The sequence below is a fragment of the Acipenser ruthenus genome, chromosome 25 (assembly GCF_902713425.1).
Source record: "Acipenser ruthenus chromosome 25, fAciRut3.2 maternal haplotype, whole genome shotgun sequence".
Lineage (NCBI taxonomy): Eukaryota > Metazoa > Chordata > Actinopteri > Acipenseriformes > Acipenseridae > Acipenser > Acipenser ruthenus.
This window is the reverse complement of record NC_081213.1, coordinates 15,894,937-15,917,303: the sequence shown is the minus strand read 5'-3', so window position 1 is coordinate 15,917,303 and position 22,367 is coordinate 15,894,937. Positions and strand designations below refer to the sequence as shown.

Sequence of the window (22,367 nt, the reverse complement as noted above, 5' to 3'; positions counted from 1 at the left end):
AATGTGTTTCAACACACTCTGATGACAATAGTTCCATCACAGAACCACCCCTCAGTTAGGCACGATGACCCTGGGCCCCTTTGCATGTGTAACAGGCAGTGCTGTGTGATGCGCTGCCGGAATAGATTCTCACCTCTGTTGGCGAAGCTGAAAGCACTATAACCACACCTTCAGACGAGCCTGTTACGCTTGCATAGCAGTTACTCCCTTGCTTGCATTGAGCATGGCTGCCAGTTCACATGCAGCTTAGATTAGTGCCATGACATGGATGTCAGAATGGCTGTAACTGATTAGCAAGGTTAAAGGGGGAAGAGTATAGGAGGCAGTGTTGATGGACGCAGGTACGGATTCTGACCCCTGTCTCAAGCATAATGGTTAAAATACTTGCTTGCCCATCAGTTTGCCCTCATCCTTCTCCCTGTTACACATCCTTGTGGGAGCAGTCACAAAACAATGGAGGCTAAGGACTGAACAGGCATGGAGACTGGACTGTTCTCACAACCTAGTGTCATCCCTCCAGAGTGTTTGAGGTATGATGAGGGGCAATGTGCACAACATTTAGCAACAAAAAAAGTTTTAAAAATCCACTATGCAAAAAGGAGAAGAAATTAGAGGCACCACTACTCCCCGTTTCAACCTGAACGAGGCTGTGTCTGATATCACAGCATGTCCCCACATCTATGAAAAGAATAGAGCCCCGTGCCTCCTGTCTGCTCTGTTTTTCTAAATATTCCCATTGAAAAGCAGTTTCTGACTTCCCATCTGGGAATGGGTGGAAAGTCTTTTTTGTTCTTTTACACATAAACAATAGAACAATAGTAAGCTTGCATATATCAACATATCTCCAGTGGTGGTCTTTTCCAGACAACTGTGATATATTGAATATGTAATACTCAGGATGATATGGACTTCCCCATCTATTAAGGTTTTTGTAAGTTCAATAATAATATAAAAATGTTTAGTAGATAAAGTAGATAGTGTTCAAGGGCTGCTGACAAGTGAAATTCAAAGCAGCACCTCTAATGAACTCCATTGTCCTAATGTACCAACTCCTGGTAGTTGTCCCAGTGGGTTACATCATTGGGCCAGGGAAGGGTTCTAGTTCAGTGATAATGCTCACCAGTAATCCCATGATACCTTGCAGCATGAGTGATTGTCTGTTTCCCAATGGCTTTTTATAACAGAAGGCAGGCACAGACTCAGGAAACTGGAGCGATTCCTCCAGTGGAGACTTCCTGTGGGCCAAGCTAGAGAATCTTGTCTTTCACGGTAAACTCCCTCCCATACGATTACAAATTAGATAATGCCTTTTCTATGATGCACACATCAAATTCAGAGACAGCAATGTCTTAGACTGAATACCTGATACCCGAGTTCTGGAACTCAGAACCAGGGAACCAGACGAGGAAGGGAATCCAATTACAACACATCCAACTCCATTCTAGAAGAAAATGTATACTTTCTCCACCAAAACCAAACCTGAACCACAAAAACAGCATACCATAATAAATAAGACAAATTATACAGCATCATTCATATACAGAACAAACATGCATAACCTACCAAAATGTAAAGCTCCAAGAATGGTGTGGGTGCCTTTATGGGATTCAATATAGGGAGGGCTGACTTGTTCCTCTTTGGCAGTCAGTCTCAAACCCCCTAGAATACTTCCTGTAAGTCTGCAGACCAGGAAGCACCCCCTGTTTGCACAGCAGTCAGACTGATGTGAAAGTCAGCAATAACCAGCAGGTCTAATCTACCCAGATGAACAGTTACATGATCACATCATTCAGCAGATGTGCAGTTTCTTCCACTTCCTTTGTTTTTATTCACACACAGATGGTTTATCTTGACTAAACCTACCCTCAAAATAATGCAGAGCATCTCTGACAGAAAAGCAAGAACACTGTCTAAATATAAGTTGAATTATTTTAGACTCTTGTCTGCACATTACCTGTGGGATTCCTATTTACACAGGAGCCAGTGGACATGCATGCAGTTGTGCTAGATCAGGGCTGGCCAATCCCAGTCCTGGAGGGCAATTCCACTCCTGGTCTTTGTTCCAACCTTGTACTAAATTGTTTAATTGAACCAAATAAACCTCCAGCCAGACCCTGAAGTAGTTCATTGTCTCACTTTACATGTTAAACCTGGAGTGGAATAGCCCTCCACCCCTGTGCTAGATTGACTATTGTCGGCAAAAGCACAACCTTTTTTGGGGCATGTGTCACTGCATTAGCCAACAGGGTTGAGAGTTTTAACCGCATATGTGATCTTTTTTATTTTTATCTCCACTGCATAGATTTATCACTTCCATATATTCTGTATATAGAAGATACACCATGAAAGTACACAGAGTACTGTAGTTATTCCACAAAAGAGGATACACCTATCCTCATGAGTGAAATAACCACAGCACCCGATGAACGTAAGGATAATTATCGAAAAGAAAACCCTTTTAAACCTATATTTAACAGCTTACATGCAAAAAGTTATTTGATGCTAGATATTTCAACGCTTGCTGTATAGAAACAGGATAGTCCCCTTTCTTTTTGGATAATGAAGTAACTCAGACCCATCGTGGATTTGAATCACAAATGATTACACACATAAGTTTTCCATTTTTGAGTAATACACCATTTCGGAAATATTCATCATGGTGCATGGAGTTCAATAAAAGCAGGCATTACAGAGAAACATGGCAGGTTAAGACGTAAGATGATTATAATGGATAGAAAGATTGAAGAACATATAGATCAGTTGTTTGAACTATATTATTATTATTCAGTGTTTTTTTCAAACGGTTGAGCTATGATATCATTGACAGGCACTATGACTTAAAGAATACCCCCCAGATTTCTCAAAGCATTCTTGATTCACTGATTAAAACTCAGCTAATCAACATTTTCAGTTTTGGCTCTTAATTTGCAATTCTCACTTGGGTGTGTTGGCAACTGTTTTTAACAATTCTATATAGATGCACAAAAGCTAAACAACAACAAGTGAAACAACGACAGCTTAAAGTCTGTTTGGTGTTGCCACAATTTTTAAAATTAAAATAAGTATAATGTGAAAAGCTATAGAATATCAAGCAATAAAAGGACCCACATAAAACAGATTCAGCAATTTCAATTTAAAAACAAAACGAAACCTGCAATCTGACAGGTTCATACAACACTCATACACATGCTGTGTATTAACAAAACAGTGTTTTAAGTCTTTCTTTCCAGAAAAGAAACACCCTTAAACGATGATTAAAATTGTAAGTCACTGATGACATTACAAACCCGAGTCAGCTAATATAGGCTGGTTGAGATTTAGACAATGCTGTTTGTAATTATAGCTCAATTCAATAGCTGTGTGGGTGTACTGAAATGCCATCTAATGGGCAATCTTTCAAGATTTTTTATTCCCAATTAGTTACACATCAATTGTGGCTGTAAACACATTCTAAAAGTAGCCACATGGGTTTATAAGACTGTTCATCCAGTGTGCAAAAACATTCAGCTCTTTAGGGATTCTAGCTGGCTTGTCAAGTTTTTATGAGGGAAGGGTGGGAGCTAAAAAACATATGTAGGCCATTCTTCCGAAAGAAAGGAATCAAATTATTGTAGCATGTAACATGTGTTTATCATGCTCAATGACTCAGAATTAACTGCTAAACACAAGTTAGTAAATACTAATGGAAATAAGTTTAACAAGACACACCTGAGCTTGTTACCTATACACTGTGGCTAATCAAGCTTATATTAAAACCCAGATAGTGTGAAACTGCTATGCAACAGAGTCTTATTGCCATTCCTGAAGTATCAGTATCATAAAAAAGTAGATCAGCATGACAGCCACAGTGTGTATTATACATGTAAAATGCAAGTGTGACATATATACGGACAGGTCTATTCATATATAGCCACAGATCCTCTCAATAACTTGCAGGTAGGGGTAGAATGACTGACTTACTTGCCAGAGTGAATAGTTGTCTAGTCGCCACTTAAAACAAAATATTAATAAATCATGCATTTATAAGTCTGGTGCTCTGTTTGTGTCCATACAGTTTTGTGACATCTACTTTAGAACTGCTTGGATTTTATATATACATATTAATGCACTTTCATCCATCTGAAACTGCACACTTTACAATTACTTTCCATTTCAATTCAAACAGTTGAATACAACTGAAATATTGACACTGGTAGTTCACTACTAGTACACATTTTAAACACACAAAAAACATGACTATGTTGCTGCTGCTGCTGCTTTAAAATTGAGGCGTGCGATTAGTGAGGTCAACTGTCACTAGTCGACTAGTTGACTATTTGGTACTGGCCCTTCTTGCAGGTGTGCCCAGTCTAACTGGGAGGATAATGCTGTGCCACAGCTCATTCAGTATCCTCTATTTATACCAGAGCGTTAAGATTTAAAAATAGCAACTATGTAACTGCGTGACACAACTCAGTAAGCAAGGATTTTCTAGCTTGGTCTTAATTGCCGAACAAGTGAAAATTACCGATCCAGCAAGGTAGCCTGCAGCATCTACAGCAACAAGAAATGTATCTTCAATCGTCACAGATGTGTGCACTGCTGCCTTGGGGATCACAACCCAATAAGTTTTGTCAAACTTGTACTTTACTTGAACAAAAGTTATTGTATTTCTTGCTCTTATTGTATTACTTGTATTGTAACGCTTGAAATGTTTTTGCCTACGATTGTAAGTCGCCCTGGATAAGGGCGTCTGCTAAGAAATAAATAATAATAATAATAATAATAAATAAACTGTTCTGGACAGCCCACATGATGTATGTTTAATGCATGTGTGATTTTTGAAAGGATTGTTTGAACCCGGGAGGGGGAGGGTATTTAGGATCATTCTCTCAATGCTCATAACTCTTTGAGGGCAATCATGAAAACTGAGTGCCTTTACTACTCCTGTAGCAAATTAAATATATTACTCAGTTGTAATTGGGTTGGGAAAATGTCAAGTTGTATAGATCTCACTCGGGCAGTACAATTTGCATCTATTTTTGAAAATGATTCTATAGAAAAAAGAAACACATTAAAACCAGGTTAATATCACCTCTGTTGATGCGCTCTCCCCTTACTTTAGTTTATTTATTTATTTATCTGCATTTTTATAACGCTTTTTATACAGTATATATCTATCTATCTATCTATCTATCTATATATATATATATATATATATATATATATATATACTGTATATATACACACACATGCATACATAGATAAATCTACTTATATACACACATCCATACATAATAATAATAATAATAATAATAATAATAATAATAATAATAATAATAATAATAATAATAATAATAATAATAATGCAGCTATATTAAAGTTACATTAAAACCCACTAAGACAAGAAAGCCATTTTAAAAAAGTAAGTTTTCATTCTTGAAAAACTGTAATGGTCCCAGCTTCCTTGACAGATGCAGGCAGAGCATTCCACAGCCTAGGCACTTTACAAGAAAAAGCCCTACTTCCCATGGTGACCCTAGGAATAACCAGTACCCTGCATCCTGTGATCTCAAAGTGCAATTTGAAAGATACAGGATCAGTAACTGGGTGCTAATCCATTCAGGGCTTTATAAGTTAACAACAAAATCTTAAAATCAATTCTATACTCCAGAGGGAGCCTGCGCAAATAAGCCAAAACAGGGGGAATGTGTTCACTTTTCCTGGTTTTCCAGAATATAATGAGTTTTATTAGGCCACCATCTGCTCTAGATTTGACATTATCTAAACACTCAGCCTTTTTAAGCACTATTGACTATTGGTACTCACTGGTGATTTTAATTATGACTGGCTTTCTGCTAAATCTAAAGCTTGGCATTGGGTCTAACCCAACTGATAGATGTTCCAACTCATCCCAACCAAAAAAGATATAACTAAATAATTGATTTGTGTTTTACAAATACTCCTCATAAGTACAACTTGGCTGGTACATTTTGTTACACAATGCCATGTACTGTATTCAAGATGCTCATGTTGCTAAGCTTAAATCTAAAATTATCTATAAAAGAACTTTTAAGAATTGTAACAAGCAAAGTGTTCTATCTCATTCGGCTCATATAGACTTGGAACTTTTTTTTGGATGAATTGACTTCAGTTATTAATAATCATGCCCTGTTCAAAAATCCTTGTGTAAAAACATACAACTGTCGCTGGTTTACTATAAGTGGAATATCACGTTCTTTTGAAGCTCAGGACCATTGATGAGCTAGAGCACATAAAACAAAGATTTTCATGCCTTGAGGAATAAATTTACAAATTTAATTAAGAAAACAAAATCTGATTATTACCTGCAGCTTACTAATAATAATGTGAACAACCTGCATACATTTTGGAAACTTCTGAAAGAAGGTCCGGTGTCTCATCAGCATGGCCCCAACCGGTGACATTTAATGATAGCACTTATACTGAGAGTAAAGATGTCACTGATTGTTTTAACAAGCATATTGTTAGGACTGGTTTGCCATTTGATGAAAGGACAAATGCCTTCAGGTTCTATTAAAACCAGCGCTCAATCAGATATTGAGTCTAATTTAGCTGAACTGTACAGCTAAATTGTATTTTCGTACTATTACAACACTTAAACTATTACTGTGTCTAGATCATACAAAAATAATATTTTTTAAAGGTAGCAGCATGGATTATTGCTCAACTGTTAGCAGATCTATTTAATCCTTTTCAGTCCTAACTGTTTCTAAGAATACCAAGGCCTGTGGGAAGGAAAGAAAAGCTGAGAAGCGACCGAGGTTTCTGTACTATAGTGATAAAAGACAAGTAAGAACAATATTATATCAGCCGTATTGTCATACAAGTGAGTATAAACATGCTTTGACATTTGAGGCCAAAGATTCCTCAACTGACAGGACATTAAAGTGACATTTACCAAAATATTTTGTTGTCCTATTCTCATATTTTGTTGTCTATTCAATAATTATATAACTTAATTTTGCATTCTTCAGCTCGACAACAATAATTCAGGACTGAAAGAGTTAATCTCCCTTTAATTTCAAACTGAATACAGTCAATTAGGAAATCTGCATATGCTGTCCCTATTTTAAAGGAAGTGACCATTTGAACCTAAACAACTACAGGTTAATGACTGCTACTATTTTCCCAGTTTTAGATTATGGTGATTATATTTACCAGTTTGCTTGTAAGCAGTCTCTACATAAATTAGCTATAGCCTACTATATAATTCATGTGGCAGATTTGTTCTAGAGTGGTCCTCTTTTACACATCATTGTCATGTGAACATAAAACTAGGCTGGTTCTCACTTATACACCGTAGCCTTTTTCGTTGGTATTGTTTTGTGATACAATCGCAAAACCGGGACAGTTTAACAATTTTATTGTTTTCCGACCAGGACAAAAATGAAGGCTGAAAACTGGGACAATACCTAATGTAGCCCTGAGACATTTAGTTTTTGCTCTACTTGTTTTTTTCAGAGTAGGAACTAAACTACATGAAAAATGTTTACTTCCTTGTATAGTTTGTTTCCTATGTGCAAAAGGACCGAGTCCAGCAGTTGTTCACTTTGAGGTTTAGCAAGTGAACCAGACTCTGTGCGTTTGCCAAACTGACTGAGACCACCTCTTTAGGTGGACTCGGTACGGTTCATTTCCCAAGAGGACATTGTTGTTCTCACTTCACACCAAACGTACTGAACTGTACCGAGTGCGGACCAAACCCTCTAAACGGACCCAGTGTGAACACAGCCTAACATTGGCTACAGTTTACGGAAGGGTTCAAACACATACGGGAGAATTATCTTTTGCATATCAACTTATCGAAGACGTCGAACAGTTTCCATCATAGTAGGAGGATGGAATTTGATATTTTTTCTTTCTCTGGTTTTAAAGATCGTATTTGGGAATTGCTTAGAACCTCCTGCCAATGCTTCTCTTTCAGTCCACATTAACCAATATATATGACTTATTTATTCTGTTCTTTGATCTCAGCATGCTGCTGATTAAGTTTGAACCACACATGTTTTTTTTGTGTTGTTTGTACTTTGCAATTGTCCTGTTATTGTGTTCCAGGACACCCTTGTAAATGAGGCCTCGGTCTCAATGGATAAATCTCCTGCTTAAATAAATAAATTCGATAGTACTATATTTGAGTTCCTCAGTCAAACAGGCATAGTTGTTGTATCAGCACTTCTGTGTTTTATTGCTTATTTTGCCAAGTTATTGTTGAACTCATAAAGTCAGCTCCGCTTATTGTCCCCGTTTTTGCTCAGTCTCTTTGAAGTTCTATTAATAGGGTATTATAAATGATCACGCCTTCCCCAATAACAAACTTCAATCTCATCAGCAACAGGAATTTCAACACAAAACTGAAACTCATCTTACCACGTGTAGTAGCTTCAGGCCCTCCACATACCTGTAAAAATAAGCAGAAAGGGCAATGCTGAATCAAGTTAGTGCTTCTGAATTCTGTTGAGTTTGAATGATTTTCCCTATTGCTGACTATCACTTAAATGTGTAATAGCTGTTGATTGCTAACTACCTCTCTACTGCCTTTGACTTCATTGAAAGTCAGGTTACACCTCTCTCCTTGCTGGATTGTGCAGTATCTGCTAGATCCACCTGCACTGTAATGTAAACTGGGGACGACCTCAGGTATAGCCACAAAAGAAGAATAGTAAAGACAGTTTTCATAATTGAGATGACATCATTTGCAATAACCCTTGTGGGAACTTATTATGTTCTTACTGAACCTGACTAAAGTACAGAAGTAAAAACCAACACCCTTCATTACACAGAGAGTGGTGAGGGTAATGGATGGGTTACCTAGTCATGTTGTTGAGGCACAATCACTGGGATCCTTTAAGACCCAACTTGACCAAGTTTTGAGATGAATCAGCTTCTAGGAACTGGACAATCTCAGATGGTCTGAATGGCTTCCTCTGGTTCGTAAATTTTCTTAAATGTTTTTACAGGCAATCTACGCAATTATAATGATATTACAGTAATGCGGTTATCATATTTTATTGTAATACCAGCAAGTGACCCAGCCTAACACACTTATTTATTTAGCATACTTACACTTTCTCAGAATCCACCAGTTCCTTTGCTATATAAAAAGCTCTTGATTGCCCATCACTCTGCAAAGAGAAACAATGAAACGGTTCAATTAGTAGTCACATGTCCCCCATGGTTTATGTCAGTTCTTAAAATTAATATAAAACTAAAAGTATGTTTGACTTCCAAAACAAATCACACCAATGTGCAAATGATAATGTTCATAGAAATAACAAATAGTCTTTGGAGTTTTGATGCAGTTTCCAAAGGGGAAGTCCCCCACCCCAACAAGAGTCACAAGAGTCACAATATTTCATAGAAATAAACATCCAAACCCAACACAAGAATCCAGTGTGGGAGCTGCAAGCACCCAAGAAGATAAAGCATGTTATAAATACATTTACAGAAAGCCTTGCACTCTTACTATATGCTTCTAACTCTTTTTTGTATTTCATACTGGGTTTAAATGAAAAAAAAATAGAAACACCTGCCATATCACTGTCAATAGGCTCTAGGGCCACTACAATATAAAAAAGAAAATGTAATGTAGGTAAAAAAAATAAAAATCAATTATATCTGGATGTTTCAGACTACAAGTCCTTCTTCAGCTGGAAGGAAAAAGCAGTGCTATAAACAAGCTGAAGAAGGACCTGTAGTCCAAAATGTCCTGATATAAAAAAAGATAGATTGAGAGATAGATTGATTGCGTGAGAGCGCCTCTAGTGGTGGGTTTTGGTAGTGTGGCTGTACACTCTCACCGATAATGTCTGGTGTTGAAAAGCTATTGAGTATACTAGGGTGTCAATTTGGAACCCTGACTATAACTTCACACTTTGATTTTCAGTCATTAAACAAAAATGTAGCTTTCAAACCCACTGTCTGAAGTGGCTGCCTGAGATGGGTCTAATGTCTGCTTGTTTGGCAGACAGACAATTCACTGGGTGGCCTGTGTCACCTGACTTGCGTCTGCCTGGTTCTGAGACACTGAGGCTAGGCATTGCCCCCCCTCCCCCAATGTTATTAAATAACTGTTTGTTTAACCACTGAGTGAACTCTGTAGCTGACAACAATGTCCATGGACAGGCTTCTTAGAAAACATCTCCACACACAATGTGAACCCAGCAGGGCTCCTGCAATCTTCTGCTGAACCTGCTTCACAGGATTACTGTTAAAATGACATGACAATATATAGTATGTTATCCACTAATGTCATGCATTCCTCCTCACTGAGTTAGAAAGCCCATGGAAATATACAAGAATGTCTCATGTTTTCATCATACAGGTCTTTAAGGTCACCTTCATGTTGAGTCTTACAAATTTAAACCTGTCTACTGTTCTCAGCGTCAAGTTTCCTGCTGCTGGTCTTCCAGGAAGTCTACAGCAGGTATGCATAACTGACCCCGTTTTCAGAGGCTGCAGTTGTAGGTTAGCTTCCCTGTTCTTTAGATTCTAGCTGTGATTCTTAATTGAAATGGAAAGGAAACTCTTAATAGAGTAGCTGTCTTCATTACACAATTAGATCACGTTCTGTCTACTCTCTGACAGCTTAACTTAAGGATGGAGTTATCCAAATGTAAATGTACTAAGATAAGCTGATAATGCACCGCCCCATTTTATTAGGTAAGGGATAATCAATGATATAGTCAGTGAAATAACTGTTCTTGAGAAACTATAGATTATTTGAACACATTTTCTCCACTTTTTTTATTTATCCCACTTAAAACATCTCTAATTCAACTGACATGTATTCCAATGCCAACAGCAATTGATATTCCACCTCTTATATTAATTCAATCATGTTAGTGTTAAGAATTTAACTGTGGTAAAAAAAAAAAAAAACAAGATATACTGTATATATATATATATATATATATATATATATATATATATATAATACCTTGGTTTTAAAATCTGTCTTGTGATTCATTAAAATACCAGCACGTGGCAGATTATACCTTGCACTATAGACCCCAGAGTCCTTAAAAAAAGTCTATATTCCCAGCAACGCTACTTATACTTTAATACTTCCATAGCAACGGTACATATTCTAATAGCAACGCTCTGACCTCGACTGACGTGCTACCTTCACATCACAAAATATGGCAAAAGCGTGTTTTCCTCAGCTTTCTAAAGATAAGCTTCAACAAATTCTAAATGAACATCTAAATAAAAACATCTGTCACCATCCTTCAGAAAGCTGTCCAATCCAAAAACACAGACTTAGAGGTCGTGAAGAAATGAGCCTCAAGATCTGAATCCCCTTCTACTGCTGCTGTCTGGAAACCGCATGCAGATCAAGCTGTCTTTCATGGTTTAATAAAACCAATATGGACCATGTATTTCAGGCTTTGTGGTAAACTATTGTCCCCTTGTGTTGATATCGTGTCCTTCGTTTGTTGACGGCTGCAAATATGCCTGAAACTAAATTTCAATTCTAGTACTTTTGGTTTGAAGAAGTGTTATGACAACATGCCATTAATACAAAGTGGGTTTTTCCTGAGCATGTAGGTATACAGTATTAAGTAGCCCTGTGGTGTCATGAAGGCCACATGGGGTCTGATTCAAATAAAGCATAATCAGAGAGGAAAACAAGCAATTGACTACTGAGAATTCAGCCACTGTGGTTTGGTTTTCAAGTCCAGTTTTCTTTTACAAATCCACACATGTTTTAACTACTGTAGTTAAACAGTTTGCACACAGCACACATATATTAGTAAAATAGTACAGTAATACCGAGCTAGATTCTTAAAGCTATTTTCTCTAAACCGTCATTAGCGTTATTTACATCTGAATGGAAAAAAAAACACCATCTACAGTGCCTTGCTTCACCAAAAAGAAAACTTGTAAAATGATATCAATGACACCAACTTTAGCTGCAGTAAAGAGAGAAAAACTGACCTACCAATCCACATTGAAATACAACCAACACAGAATAGTAGGCAGCTTGAACACACGCTGTACATTTATAGTAGATGTCGCGGTAGGGAAATTGATCAGAGATGTTTGAACTGAATCAGTCATATTGCATAATGCACGTTGTTTTATCATCAGTGCTAGAAAAACATGATATATGACAATTTCACAATCAACTCATTAGGCTTAATATGAATAATAATATGTGGTAGAAAAAAAGAATAACACACAAACATCTGAGTTTTCAGAAATGTGTATGCTGTTGGTAAAAGGACACAAGGATATTTTATATAAAGAACATGAAATCAAGGTCCCCCTCAATTGAAACTTTAATAACCTGGAATTAAAAAACGTTAGAAAGCCCATGACAATAAACAAGAACATCTCCTGTTATAATCATACAGGTCTTTAGCATCAGATTTAATGAGAAATAAAACTGTAAAATGCTTAAAGAGTATAGTGCAACGTCCTCAAGTATGCACTGTATGAATAAGTATATGAATATGGCTTATATATCTGTTCTAAGATAATTGAAATATCTTCTATTTCTGTGAGAGGCATGATGTAACAGAAAACAATGTCACTGATTTCAATTTTCTAACGTCTTCAAAGCTGTCAGAATGATGAAGCCCCAATGGGAACGACCTGTCTCACCTTGCTGTGTTCCACCAGGGAATCCTCCTCTCCTGAGCTCTTCCCTTCATCCTCATCAGATGTAACATCCACCACTGGAACGGGACACACTCTGTAGGGTTCTGTATAGGCACTGTGGGGCAGAGATACGAGAAGGCGTTTCAGTCACTCTGCAGACACAGTGCTCATGAGAACTCAGTGGAAATACATTTAAATATGTGGATGTGTGTTCAGTCAGGAAACTCATGCAATAGATGATTTATTAAAACATAGACTAGACAACATTATACATATTTTACACTACATTCTTTTGAGGTACCCCTGCCCATTCATTAGCTTGCAGTGGCAAGTGGCAAGGCTAACCATAGGTGGCTGGACAGCTGGAGCAACCTTTTGTGTAATTTTATATGGAATGACCCACTTCTAAATTTGAGACCTTGTAGTTGAACTACGGGGAGATAAACAAAATGTTGTACAACAGAAAAGATCTTCAAATAGAGTCAATTATTTAAAAAATAAAACAACAGCATGTGATATCAGTAGGTTTCCTATAACCCCAGAAGAATTCTCTTTCTTTCCCTTGTAGCAGTGATACGCATGAGTAAGAACAGATTGCAAAGAAATGACCTGCTCATGTAAAAACAATTGCTTTGAAATTATACAGAAACCGAAGCCAGTGTGTTTGCAGAAGCAGAAAGGCTACAGTGCCTCACACTTAATTGACTGACTCAACATAAAAAAGAAACAGAGTACGGTACTGTAATAAACATACTTCTGGTCCACACAGCTTATACAGTAGCATAACTCGAATACCGGCAGCTTTTTCATATACAGTACAGTAAAATATTTCACAGACAAAGGATGTTGTAATTAATAATGTTATTTATTTACCGAACATATTTAACCAAATATAGAAAGATATATAAATATATAGTCCAACTTTCTGGCCTCTATACTTTGAAGTAGAAATACACAAATGACAGGCTTGTTGATTTAAACACTTCTGCATTGTGTTCTGGAGAGGGAAATGTCTTCATGCAAGGGGTGGTCAACGTTCTGGAAGATAAAGGCTCTATAAGCACAAATGCAGACAATCCTGGCTGTCTTTCATAGTGGTTAAGATGCTTGTTTGTGGTGTGCTTGGTTCGCACCTAGCCTTTTCCCTGTTGCACCCGCTTTCACATTTCTACATCCTCACTCAAGTCTTAAAATGTTTTTGTAAACGTCATTTTAGAGTGGTTTATTAGTATCGTATATTACAGGGGTGGCCAACCATGGTCCCGGAGAACCACAATCATGCAGGTTGTCTGGGTATCTTTAAAACATCAATGGCTAAATACCTGGAAAAATGTTAGGTGTTGACCAATTAACAAAATAACTGGTACAATTAAGCAATTGAGAACTCAGGTGGAAAGAGAACCAGAAGACCCTGTGGCTCTGTGGGACCATGGCTGCCCCCCTGTTATATTAGTTTGTTATTATAACTCCAGGATAAACCAAAATGTATTTAATTAAACAGGTGAGTATAGCAATATAAAACACTCTAAATCTGTGCTAGAAATGTAATTCAGGCACGTTAACCCTTTCCCCTAGGGCTTTACCTAGTTGGAACGTGCTACCTGATCACATTAAGTTCTCCTCCAGCCTTGAAGCCTCTGAGACCCTGATGCTTCACTACATTAAATCTGATTATGTATGTTAATGCTATGAATTGATTTTGATGCCTTAGTGTAATGTAATCATATGAATCTGTCCTGCTGCTCCTGTCGCTGCTGTTTCCCTCAATACACAGGGTGTTAATTAAGTCACGGTGGCATATAAAGTGGTTGCACATGCATAGATCCGACAATGAATATTCAGATTGGTGACCCTGTGGTATCCTAACCTGTTTGTGTCCATTGTGCCGCACCTGCTACTTGACAGGAGCACAAAGAACATTTGTAGCAATTGAACATTTCAGTATCTGACCCTGTCCTGTGACTTCTTTTACATCCTATCTGACCCTGTCCTGTGACTTCATTTACATCCTATCTGACCCTGTCCTGTGACTTCATTTACATTCTATCTGACCCTGTCCTGTGACTTCATTTACATCCTATCTGACCCTGTCCTGTGACTTCATTTACATCCTATCTGACCCTGTCCTGTGACGTCATTTACATCCTATCTGACTCTGTCCTGTGACTTCATTTACATCCTGTGGCTCATTTCAAGACAGAGGCAGAGATAGATTGGCCACACAAAATCGACAAATATAAGGTTTTATCTCTTTGCATCATTGTAGACCCCATACACAGGTGCGTCCCTGTCTCTGAGGATTAATGTTGAGTGTGTGTAATACACAAGGTGCCATAGTTTACTACAGTAAAAGCATACCAACCTGTAATAATGCACAGTGAAAGCATGGTAAAGCATGGGCATTTATTGAAAGGCTTAGAGAGGTATGGTAAAGCACATTAATAAAAGTGGCACACGATGGTAAACTATGGTAAATATAAAGTAAAACCATGGGAAAAGCATGGTAAATTACTGTGCAAATTTACTTTGGTAAACTTTTATAGGTTTATATACAGTAGCATGATTAAAATCAGAGGTAAATTCCTTATCTATTGGGTTATATTTATCAGCGGTGGTTATATATATATATATATATATATATATATATATATATATATATATATATATATATATATATATATATATATACTGGTCTGGAAATAGCAAGTTGTGTTATGGTATTATGTGGCAGACACAGAAGTGGATTGCTGCTGGTGTAATACAAGCAGACAGTGCTTCACTGTGTTTGTGTGCTTATTGGGTGACATACAGTCCATGTTTACTGGTCTACATCACATTTTGTAGGAGATACACATTGTATAACAGTACGGCTCCCCAAGTTCCTGCTAGTTGATTTATCTACTGCAATTAGATAAATAAAGCATCCAAATATTGTAGCATCAACAATGTGGTATAGCAATGTATTCCATTTACTCGTCGCTCTCTGTGCACTAAAATGGCGCCCAAGCCTCTGTCCCAAGTCCTCTGTACTGTGCTTAAAATATTGGCTAGGGTTAACTTTGTCAACTCTTTTTAGGATTATAAAAACTGCAATCAGGTCTTCTCTGACCCTTCTTTTTTCCAGGCTAAATCGATTCAGTTCCTGTCCCACGACTTCTTCCCTTAAGCCCTGGGATTAGTCTGTTTGCTCTGGACTCTCTCCAATGCTGCAAAGTCTTATTTGTAGAATAGGGACCTGAATTGAACACCTGAATTATAATGCACTGGTGAGACCTGCGATCTCACCAGTGCATTATACAGCCTCATTTATCTACATAACCAAGCATTCTGTATTCCGTTTGAATTGCTTCCTGATACTGTCTAGTTTCTGACAGTGATCAGTCTATTACAACAGCAAGTTCTGTCTCCTGGAGGGTCTGTTCCAATTCTGTCACTTCTGTTTCATACCAGTTCTGTAATCTGTATCCTTTTAGCTTTCCTGGGTCACTGGATAGGTGTCCACCTTCCTGTCTTTGTGTCATCTGCAAATTTCTCAAGCTTGCTAATTATCTCCCAATATGCTATAGGTCACTGATGTAGAGTGAGGCTTCTATCACAATCCCTGTAGCACCCCACTGAGTACATGGCCCCAAATAGATGTTTCTCCCCAGAACTCCTAGAGCCTACAACAGAGAAGAATTAGGGGTGACATGATTGAAATCTTTAAAGTCTTAAAAGAAGTTTACAAAGTAGGGATGCAAGTCTGTTATGATCGGTTTGGTTTTTTATCAACTCTATCGGCTGTTTCTGACGTCGGTTTTCGGTAAAATCGTAATGAAAGTCTAAAACCGAAAAACTAAAGTGCACTTGTGCAGCCAAGGGAACGGGTCACCACATTATTACATACATGTCATTTTTCAAACTGTGACAAATAAGCTTAATACAGTGTCACTGCATCACTCATTCCAATGTATTACCAAAGTAGACACAATGTAGACAGAATCAAATAATGTATTAAGAGACATTTCACTTTTTTATTTATTACTTTCCTTGTACTCCCGTTGTTGCCGTGGCTGGTTGTAAGTGACAAATCACATGCAAATCATGTCTGAGTAGAACTGCAGCTCATGGTTTTTCAATATTGTTAAGTTATTTAATCATCATGAATGAGTGAGATGTTTGGCAGCATTTTAAAATAGTTTCTGATGAGGAAGCACTTCTAAGTTAAAATGCCATCTAGATTTATGTCAGCAAAAAAAAAGCCAGTCCACCAAAACTCTTATGTAAAGTTCTCATTTAGTATGCTGGTTTATTATAGTCTTTTACTGTAATACATATGACTATGGATAAGGCACTTACACTTGAATTCAATCAATATGCCGATAGACTGCAGTAACAAAGTAATCAAACAAAGTAAACAAATTTCAATACATGAACAGTAATTGAAGTTACCGTAATAAAAATAAACTGACCTGCTCACTGAAGCATCTAACTTATAGCAGTTTCCAGATATTTCCCTGCAACATCCCCTTTATCGAAAATGAATATAATTATTTGTTTATTTAGCAGATACATCTATCCAAGGGGGCTTACAGAGACTAGGGTGTGGAGGATAAGTGACTTGCTCAGGGTCACACAATGAGTCAGTGAGTAAGCCAGGATTTGTTACAAGCCCTTTTCTTTAACCACTGGACCACACAGCAACACAGGCTTAGTGCTGAGACTGCCAACGTTTTATCATTGTAGTAAAAAATCGTTTTTGGTTTGATCTTTTGCCGATACCTTTTGGTTTGGTATTTTATGCAAATGTCAGACTCAGTTTGGTTTCATCCCTATTACAAAGTTAACCCACACCGATATTTTAAGTGCAGCACAGAAACCACAACTAGAGGATAGACACAGATGGAAATTACGTGGAGATAGAACAGGACAGAGGGCAGGAGACACTTCTTCACAGAGTGTGGGTATGGAATGGACTACCTAGTCATGTGCTTAATCACTTGGCTCCTTTAGGACCCAACTTGAAGTTTTGAAATCAATAAATTACTAGGATAGGCAGAACTGCCTCCTTTTGTTTGTACTTATCCTTATTTTCTTATGTTCCTGTGGTTTAACCAGTTCTGTACCAGTTGTGAATTGTACTAGTTGTGTGTACAGTCGTGAGTCAATGCTGCTTCATAATCATCTATACTAATTGAGGAGCTGCTCTCCCCCCACTTCACTCCATCCTGCAGCAGGATGTCACACAGAACCCCCACCCAATCACACCGTCCGATACAAGAGCTCGCCTTGGTCACTCTATGTCACTGGGGCAGTATCAATTTAATGGTGTAATTAGGTCAGCAAAAGCCTTCTTTCCAGCAGCTGAATCTTATATCTTCTTATACACAAATGCAACCTACTTCAGTATATTGCCCTTAACACCTTGCAGTGTTTACACGAAACACATGAAGTTACCTTTGCTGTGTCTCATGTTCTCTAGATTGCAGCATTATGTTTTTAAACATATTGCCGACTCTAGATACTTTTATTACAGTGTATCCAGATCACGCTTCCTCCTGCAACAGTGCTGGTTTTCAGTTCCCACAATACACCACTCATGTCAGTCACCAGCAGTGTTGAACTGGATACACCGCGCTGATTCAAAGAAAATTGATCTTTTTCCTGACAAATGTTCCAGGGTAACAGCTGAAAAAATCCCTAATATGTGTGAATAGAAAAATAAATTGGGATTATGTTGAAACATATATTCCTGCAATATGGACGGCACGGGATACAGCAAAGGTAAAGTAACGTGTTTCTTGTAAACACTGCAGGGGGCTCAGTAACACTTTAAGTAACACACTGGCAGTACACTTCCAATAGAATATCTAGCACTGTCGAAGCAATTCATGGGTTAAAATCGTGCTCAAATCTGGAACAGTAAACCCAGCCTGTTCTAAAATGATAACAGTACTGGTATATGTTTTTTTTTGTGTGTTTTTGTTTTATGGCAATAGAGTTCAGCTGCAGTGTTCAATGGCATTTGTAAAACAGTGTACAAGGCGTCTGACAGATCTGTACTTGTGAATGATGGCTGATTATATTTGTAACAACAACAAAATGACTACTGGATTCCAGTACCTCACGTCAGCTTGTGTTGTTCCAACTTTACACTGAGAGCTTCACACCCTACGACACCACAGCCCAGTTCTGAGGCCCTTGTCTCGCATTTCCTGTAAACAGCTAGGTGGAAGAACAGAGCCAGAGCACTTCCTCCCCAGAGATGACCTGGCAATGAACTAACAGCGGCTGACGTTAGGATGCCCCACACCCAGGCCCGGCTGTGCCAAAAGCTACAGCGCAGCACTGCTGATACACAACAAGGGCTTTTACATGCAAGCACACATGGCACTGCCTGTCTACCAACATTTTAAAAGATTTGTATCCAAGATAAATATCACCTGCACCCTCTTACTGGATGGGTTCACTAGTATCTATTTCGAAATCATACACTTTTTGACTTATTCTTGGTTAAGTCAATTGGAAAAGAGCATTCTTTCAAAAGACAAAAGACAGTGTCTATTTTCACAGCATCAATCAGAATGTGTTAGAGCCAAAGACACCACTAGCAACTGGCAAACAGCACTCCTGCCCTCAGCCTAAAATACTGTTGTTTGTTTCTTTAACTTAAAATGTTAGATCCTAGTTCCTGAGGAAATAAATAAAAAATAAACTGACCCATTTTTAACATTACAAGACTACCAGATATTTAAACACTAGTGTGATGATACATTAAGGTCAAAATTTTCAGGTCACGATACAAAAAATAAATGTGATGCGATACTTTGTATGATGCGTCATAATAATAATAATTATTATTATTGATGGAAAAAAATTTAATGGCAGGGATAGCATTTATTTATACAAAAGCATCTATTTACTGTTGCACTTTTGATCACAAGCTCAGTATAATACATTATTAGACGCCAAATATAGTCGACCAATTAACTTTAATATGACGTCACAGCCGTGCCTATGAATCCAACAATGCGGGTAAGGATTCTGGGAGCTTATCGCCTCTGAAGATCAAACTGAGTCAACAGCTCCCATTACAAGGACGCTGAACTATCATTAATAGATTCACATTTTCCTGACAGATTTCCCTCCTAATCTGAAAAGGCAGACTGTTTCCCACACCATAACCTGCTGTCTAGTTTCGACAAATCAAATGCAATGCTACACATAAAGATCAACTTGGTATGGGTATGCTATATCACACTTAGCTAACGTAATCTTTGTCTTGCTTAGATACACATTGTACATGTTGTTAGCAGCCCTTTTGAGACAGGAATGATGTTTTAATATTCCTGCATCTCTTTTTGTATCTGTAGTGTTTGACACTATCTCAAAGAGACAGCAATGATATAGATGTGCTGCTGGTAAGACGAGTAAGACAGGCCTGGGTCAGAGGTCATCACAGTGCAGTATATCATGTTTTATTGTGTAGGGTAATGGATATTGCTGAACATCAGTTTAAAACCAAGCGCAATACAGTTTTTCAAATTGAACACCCATTACTGTTTTTTTTATATTAACCCTAGCAACAGTCATGACTGGTTTTAGACTTGACAGAACTGGTTTTCAGCTAATAATGCTGGTTTTATAAATGATGGTTTGAGGGAAAAAAACAAAACATGAAGGATAAATATCAATAGGGCCTTTTTTTGGCCCAGGATGGCTTGAAAAATGAAATTTCTGGAAAACAAAAAATTATTAATTTGCTGCCTGTCTAAAGATTTTCCCTGCAGCATTGCTCTTGACCGGCAAAAATAGTAAACAACCAACCAGAAATACTTTGTTAGTATGAATTCTATATACAGTACAATAGTGTGCAAATGTATTCTAGCACCTCAAGATGTGCCATTTATATCCTTTATATAGCAACTGTACCTGCATGAAAACCCCAGGGCGTGAGAATATCCATTTTCAGCCAGTGATATAGAAACAACAGGCACTCGTATAAATACTAGACCACTTTGTGCTTTAACTAGGCATCTTAAACAACTTCTAAAAAGTCTCATGCAGTTTATCATTTGTGGCTGTGTGTTCCTTTTCTCTTACTGTTGTAAAGTAATCAATGACATTAAACAATCACTAGTTTGCCTATTTTTACCATTTTCAAGATTTTGAGTTACAGTGGTTTGATTTCGTATGCACACCACATCAAAACAACAGAAGCAATGGGGTGTTCTAATAAATTTGCACACTGCTGTATTACAATGATGTCTATAAAGGAAAGGAATGTGTTAAATGGCTGAGACACACACTGTATTGTATGCGTGTGTCTCAACTGCTCCTAATTAAGTTACAAGGCCATGGTCTTACTGGCTGCGCTGGTGGGAGTTAAAAACCAGGGGTCTGTCATACTGCTGCCTCAGTCTGAAATACCAATTAATTATGTCCTAATGAAGCAATTAGACTGAATGGATGAGAGCTTGTACTTAAAAAAGCACTCACTGTTTTGCCAGCGTTAGCCCTTAAAAAGCTAATAAAGTGCACTCTTGCAGTCTGGTGATTGGTTGGATTAAGAGAGCGACTTAAGGGCTTAGGAGATCAATGATGAAACTAGTTTAGATACTGAGAACAAAAAACAGGACTGATACTTCACATTGCGTTTGATCACACAATACACATCACAACAATCTATTCTGCAGTACTGTATTTCTATATTCTTGCTTATAAAAGCTGTGTGTTAAATATTGCGGAAAACCTTACAAAGGGTTATATATTGCTGCATTACATCTAAGCAACCATGGATATAAAGAGCAAAGTAAACCACTCCGGAAGCAGGCGAATTTTGAGCTGTAGTTCCATGTAGGTCTGTAAATAGTGTACAGTATGCCGCTTTGTGTGAATATATAGGGTAGAATTTAAGTGGTAAGTTAAAAGAAAATATAAAAATCACTCACTTAAATGCTCATTTGAATTTTTTTTTTAAACCCAAAACACGACGATATTAAGAGTACTTGATCAGAGCAAACATGGAAACATCTGGAATCCCCAGTGAAGAACGTCGATTCTATACAGCCAGGACGTGACCTTGTGCTTCCCTGACCGTATGACTCACCCGGCACACCATGCCATGCTTTCACCAGGCAAGCCTCTCAAACCTTACACTATGGGAAATGCTTTGCACCCTAATATAATAGATAGGAACATGGCAGGCTAGACGTGAAATGATCTTTATGAATTTTTTTTTTATTCTATATCAATTTTTCACAAAGGAGAAGTCGAATGACAGCTACTTCTAATTAATTACAAATAATGTACCGTTCCAGTGGAGAATGGGGCTGCCAAACCCAGATGGATGGTGTAAGTGGATGGTACTGTCCCCAGATGCCTAGGAAATGGCTCATAGTGTAGCTGCTATAATGCAGATCATGAGAGAGAAATGGGATTCACAGACACAGGCTGGGTGAATGATCCGTTTTTTTAGCTGTTAAAACACATCAGCCCCCCTCAGTGAAAATAAACGTACGCTCTAATTTAGATACTATGATTTTTTTTCACCTAAAGGCGTAACACCAAAAAGATCTCATGCATTTAAACAGGCACAAAACACAGCCCATTTATTACTGCTATAACCAAAAGCTAGGCTTTCCTTTAGGCACAACAGTAAATGATCACATAAACAACATTTGCTCATTTTCAAAGCCAGCAAGAGCTAATCTGAGGGTTACTTCGGATTCATTTTTAAGAGAAGGGTTTTGTTTAAGCAGCCT

The 22,367-nt window shown here is 37.8% G+C and overlaps 1 protein-coding gene across 5 annotated transcripts in view; it reads right to left on the bottom strand.

The window, feature by feature from the left end:
• LOC117963453 (FYVE, RhoGEF and PH domain-containing protein 5-like) overlaps nt 1-22,367 on the bottom strand; it is a 75,932-nt gene that overhangs the window by 37,477 nt on the left and 16,088 nt on the right. For all 5 annotated transcript variants that reach the window (XM_058999834.1, XM_058999836.1, XM_058999835.1 and 2 more), the window contains exons 3-5: nt 12,628-12,739; nt 9,085-9,143; nt 8,389-8,419 (exon numbers count right to left, since the gene is read on the bottom strand). In XM_058999834.1, coding sequence (XP_058855817.1) covers nt 8,389-8,419; nt 9,085-9,143; nt 12,628-12,739 — 202 coding nt within the window. The remainder of the gene's footprint in view (nt 1-8,388; nt 8,420-9,084; nt 9,144-12,627; nt 12,740-22,367) is intronic.